We start from the raw sequence: 5,741 nt of genomic DNA, 5'->3' as shown, positions 1-5,741 counted from the left end.
AATTAAATAATAATGTTCACACATTTGAAATTAAATTTCTGTAACTGCCCCAACGAACCGCAAGAGAGGGAATATATTAGAAAGACAATGATACCAGGGAGTTAATTACCTGCTACTTACCAGCCGGTCTTGGTAGCTGATTTCGTATTTATCGGACAGCATGAGGCTTTAGTCGGCTATAATTGTTTTATATCTATTGTCATGACTGCTGCACTCTAATTACGACAATAATAGTGACAACTGTTTAGTAGATAGAAGTATTATCTCTCTAGTCTCACGTGCTTAACATTCCTTACCTGGTCCCTTACATATCTTGGCAAAACATGCATTTAGGACAAACGAGACAGAGGATAATTCCTTTGGGTGATACTGACGGTTGTTAATTGTTGAATATCAAGTAGCCAACAAGTATAAATAGGGAATCGTGTTTTTTATTCTTCGGTGTTTTTGCGATGGAGAAAATCTTCTACGTTGTCGTATTTGTCGCTGCTATGGCATCATCGGCCTCTGCTTGGTCCATCAAGATGACGAACGACGAGGAATTGTCCAATTTCATATCGCAGGACGACCAGAAGAAGTCTCTCAACGTTATATTTCCAGGTATGCCGGTCGAATATCGTGGTGCTAATTTTGTCTAAAGTAACGGAACCGGCCATTAATTGCTCTCTGTCTTTATTACGACGGGGAAATCCTTGGATGTCTTTGTTTTATAATTCTTACGAATTTGAAAGAAGACTCGATTTACGTTGCAGGTACAAAATGGTGCGGTTCGGGTAATATTGCGACCAATTACGATGATCTTGGAAAAAGCAGTGGAACCGACGCATGTTGCAGGGCCCATGATTTATGTTCGGACCAAGTGGAAGGTGGTGGGACTGCTCATGGACTTAAAAACAAAGCTCCTTACACGCGGTACAAATGATACCTCAATTTCCTTTTGTTTAGTTCTTTGATTAGTTTCCAGCTAGTATAAACAAGGAATAAGTCAAACAAAATCAAGAAAATATGCAGAATTCAAAAAATTACTGGTTGAAGACGATAAGTTTAACATTTATTTTACATTACTAAGTAGAGTTGACATTGTACCTGTTTTATTTTTCTCTTTGGTTCAACAAATTGGTCTAAAAACATTTTTAGGAAATTTAAAAATTATTTAGGTGCCTAAGGTAAATTTGGAGAACTGATAAAAAATGAAATAGCCTTATTTACATAACCTTTTGAGGTTTTGGGTTTTTCATTTGCGATACAATGGCCTGATGTTTAGAAATTTATCCTTCATTGATGACCAAATATTTCAAGGATCTAGTTGTGAGCTAGCATTTGTCTCACATGTTATTCCATGTTATTTCCTCCATGTTCGTTATGAGCCTAAAATATTTATAAATGTCTCAAAAAAATATTAAAGTTGAAAATTGTTTACCATTTTTAAACCCAAAACGATTTTTCATCTTTTCTAATTAATTTACAAATACAATATAAAACAAAAATCTTCAGAGCTATAAAATCTGTCAGAAAACGATATCAGCCTTGGATTCTTTAAGAAAGTGGACATTTTGAATATTTAATATTTTTTTAGAAGCGGTTTGTTTTTCTTAACTAAACAAAAGACTCTTTGGTCCAAAATTGACATAAGAAAAAAAAGAAAAATTTTTCACTGCTGTAAAATTTGTCAGAAAACGATGTCAGGCTCGGATTCTTCAAGAAGGTGGACATTTTGAATATTTAATTTAATTTTTTTGAAGCTTTTTATTTTTTCTTGTTTAATTTTGCACCAAAGAGTCTTTTTTGTTTGCTTTGTATTACTTTCATTATTTTTTAATAGAAAGTTTCCCCGAAAAATAAAGTTTTTATCAATTAAACGTTAATTTTACATTGTTAATAACTGACATATGAGAAATTATGTAAGTGGGTTTACAGCTCATCAGTAGGGGCAACTTTTCTGTAAGCGCCAAATCTGTCAGTATTTACAGAACCAAGAAAATCTTACTTAAAATTTAGACAATATCTTTGGAAAAACGTAAAAGTTTATATTTTGTAATTTGTTGGGTTAGTTTACAATAAAAAATTAATCTTATTTGATTTTTAATGGCCTTTCCATTGATGTAATCAAATTTACAGAAGGATTAATATATTAACAGATAGGGGTCTGTATGGGGGAAAAGTTGTGAAAGGTGGAAGTAACATGAAAGCTGAAATTCTCGAATAAAATTGAGAAACAGGCTTTGAACAATAGGGGCTTTTTTGTCCAATTTGACATGTAGTATAATTTCCTGAAGGATTGATGTCCGTACACGGGACCGCCTGAGTAGCCTAACCCAACTGTAACACTAACACTAGCTCACTAGCACAAAAAATAGTCTTAAAAATTTCCTATCCAATTTCAAAACACGATGCACTCTTTTTGTGTAAAATATAATAATATTCAATAATTACAACAACGTAATTCTTTTATTTTTGAGAGCAAAATAACATTGAAAGGTCACATCACATCAATTATTCACTTGTGTGCCTGTATATTCAAAACAATCGTGTAACTTTTGTTTTCAATTTATCAAATCAAATAACACACTCATTTATTTTAAAAACAGTTCTAAACGTTAAAATGTTAGAGTCAATAGTAATTTTAAAAATGCTGAAATAAGAATGAATTTTATACTTGATACTTGAAAGAGATAAAGAAAAACGCCTGGTACAAATTGAAAAAAATATCTCTACCAATCAAAATATTTAATAGATCTATCCATGCTTAGCATTTGTAGTCTAATTCAACGTGTAATCAGTTTTAATTCATTCACAATAGTAAAACTACATTTTGGAATTTTACAGGCTTAATTGCAAGTGTGACATTGAGTTTTTCAATTGCTTGAGAAATGAAGAAAACCAGGAAGAGACGGCAAAACTAGTAGGAGTCATTTATTTTGACGTACTTCAGACGCAATGCTATAAATACGAGTACCCAGTTGTAAAATGTACACAAAAGTAAGTGCCATGATTAAACATTAAATTTTGCATGTTCAAACCCTTTATTTTTCAGTGGAAAAAATAACCAAAATATTTTTATTTCAGCGTTCTAAAACGATGTTTAGAATACGAATATAACACAACAGCAGACAAAAGTTGGCAGTGGTTCGATGTCCCCTTGTTTTAGAAGATGGATATCACTCTTAACCTGCATCTTGTATTTCTGTATGGCTCCCTGTACCAATTACAAACACATTTCATATTTTTTTAAATGAAATTGTGTTCTGAATAATTAAAACATAATGTTAACACAAAGGAAGTGAGTTTTTGTGACAAGTGATATTAGATTAATAGATTAAATAATACATAAAAAAGCTAATAAAGCTTCACTGTTACTTACATTCCCAGCATTGTGCAATCACTAATAATAATTATGTAATGTTATTACATAAAATATAATTAAACATTAATTGCAATCTGACATTGAACTGTCCTCCCACTTTTAATTCTTAACAGTGCTCATTAGGAGGTCTGTTGAACTGATGCGAGATTTACCCCCAACAATACCCATCTACTCGGACAGCCAGGCGATATTGAAGGCAACTACCTCATCGGTAGTTAAGTCCACAGTTGTTTGGGACTACATCAAGCCCCAGAAAGGCCTATTTAACCTATACGCAAGTCTCAAGTCCGAGTTTTAATCCCTTGCAGGGGAAATTCCAAACTAATGTAACCAAACCAGTGCAAACGTTACCAGAGTTACTTTTTTTCTTACTTTAACTCAGGGGAGAAAGGGATCTCAGTTAATCGTGACCATAACTGGTACCCAGAAAGCTCCGAAACCGAGTATATGTCAAGGAGTTGGTATTTATGGAGATAAACCAAGGACTAAAATTCATATATGCCTTGGGCAATATGCCACCGTCTTTCAAGCGGAGACTGTGGCGATTGAATACAGTGCCAAGGGATTAAAAGGCTATGTATCGGTAACAAGAATAGTCATCCACTCCGACTGCCAGGCGTCATTGAGGGGGAATTACCTCATCGGTGGTAAAGTACAGGATCGTTTGAGCCTGTATCAAGGCCCTGACCGACATTGTGGACAACAACAAAAATTATCCTTGTTTTGGTACCAGGGAACACTGATCTTAGGGCCGATAAATGGACCATGGAAAGTCGATGAGGACACCAATGAACCCGTTTGTGTCATACCAAACTGCAAAATACCTGGATCCATCAGAACAAATCCTCAGTTCAATGGGATTCGAGGAACGCAGGATTGTGAAAAAGTTCATCAAAGGTCCTTCGCAGAAACTAACAGCAAAACTATTATATCAACAGCAAAACTATTATATCTAGGAGGTGTTTGGACTTGAAATTAAAAAAATCATCCCCATTTAAATAAAAAATGTCTGTAACGAACAAGCATTATTGAGAAATATTAAAGTAAATAAATTAATATTATTTAGAAATATTAAAATAAATCCCTGAGGGTTTGATAAACATAAAAAAGCAAAAACGTTGAGCACCCGATTAGGGTTGAAAACATCAATGAGTTCATTGTACCAAAAGGGACTAACAACTTCAACTTGATGACTCAAAACAAAGCAAAATTTGACCCCAATAAAATTAGAACAGAACACTTAAATGCCGTAAAAAAAATGCCGAAACAATTCTTTAAGGAATTGAGTTAATACTATTCCGTTACTGTGCAAAACTACTGGACGTAACCGAACAAAACGAGATGCTGGGAATAACTGAGAGTTATCATATCGGAAAGACAAATCATAGAGGAATAGACGAAACATATAACCAAATAAAAAATAAATGTTATTTATTAAATGTTAAGTTATATTAATATCACCCGGAAGGAAATGGGAGAGTTTCACTATACTCTGGTAAATTTACTATCACACTTTGTTAAATAGGTTGCTCGCCATTGAAGCAAAAGCCTTGAGTACCTATATGGTGTGATGTATTCGAGACACTTTTTTTCTTTTTTTTAATAAACGTTTTTTCTTTTAAAATAGGTAGATTCCAAAAGGATTTCAATATTAGGGAATTAGTTGTTGTTCTATGATTGTCCTAATTGTTAATATATGAAGCTTTAACGAAACTTATCTTTTTCATGCTGTAATAAATAAGTCACGTCTTATAATTTTTTTATTATTCTATAAGGACCGTTAAATTTGTATGCAATTTTCCCTTGAAACTTTTTATCAGCGTCGGACAGACTATATGCTTTTAGGAAAACACGTTGTCCTACTTCAAATGTCACAGCCGTATGTCTCTTGTCATAGTATCGTTTTGATGCGATGGCGGCCTTTTGGATGTTACTGATTGCGATTTCCGATATTTTCGCAGTAGGTTGTTCATTAGTGTCGTACTGGATATCCCATTCCAAATTAATGGAGTGTTGATATGTGTCCCGAGGAGTAATTGGGATGGAGTAAACCCAGTAGAGGAATTTCTTGCTCCGTTTAGCGCGAGTTGCAAGTAGTTCAGTTCGAACTACCATTTAGACTGATTTTCTCCATAAAAGGCTGTTAGAGCTGCTTTAATGTCACGCAAAATTCTTTCTGCTTTACTGGGATTTTGAGTAGAATGGAACCAGTTACTGCGGTATCATGCCGGGCATCATCAAAAATGTAAATACTTCCTTGAATGAAACACGGTCGCATTATCCGACACAATGCTTCTCCAAAATCCGAAGGTGCCGAAGACTTTGTCGCGTAACTTTAAAATGATTGTCTCGGCGGTGGGCTTTCGTAACGGGGTCA

General features: G+C 34.2%; 1 protein-coding gene across 1 annotated transcript; it reads left to right on the top strand.

Annotated features, from left to right (window-relative positions):
* The first annotated feature begins 484 nt into the window (after window positions 1-484).
* LOC106668546 (phospholipase A2-like) lies at window positions 485-3,372 on the top strand. Its single transcript, XM_014397402.2, has 4 exons — window positions 485-600; window positions 753-912; window positions 2,827-2,979; window positions 3,067-3,372. Exons 1-4 carry the CDS (start codon window positions 492-494, stop codon window positions 3,146-3,148), a joined length of 504 nt encoding a protein of 167 aa, XP_014252888.1. The 5' UTR covers window positions 485-491; the 3' UTR covers window positions 3,149-3,372.
* The last annotated feature ends 2,369 nt before the right edge of the window (window positions 3,373-5,741 follow it).

The sequence above is a fragment of the Cimex lectularius genome, unplaced genomic scaffold (genome assembly GCF_000648675.2).
Source record: "Cimex lectularius strain Harlan isolate CLEC.00 unplaced genomic scaffold, Clec_2.1 scaffold290, whole genome shotgun sequence".
Classification (NCBI taxonomy): Eukaryota; Metazoa; Arthropoda; class Insecta; order Hemiptera; family Cimicidae; genus Cimex; species Cimex lectularius.
The sequence above is the reverse complement of the archived record's forward strand: the minus strand, read 5'-3'. Positions and strand labels throughout refer to the sequence as shown.

Excerpts from the sequence above, each read along its gene's own strand:
- LOC106668546 (XM_014397402.2), top strand. The coding sequence starts at position 492 with ATGGCATCATCGGCCTCTGCTTGGTCCATCAAGATGACGAACGACGAG. Across the intron at positions 601-752 it reads TCTCAACGTTATATTTCCAG|GTACAAAATGGTGCGGTTCG; the intron begins GTATGCCGGTCG and ends TTTACGTTGCAG. Across the intron at positions 2,980-3,066 it reads GTTGTAAAATGTACACAAAA|CGTTCTAAAACGATGTTTAG; the intron begins GTAAGTGCCATG and ends TTTTTATTTCAG.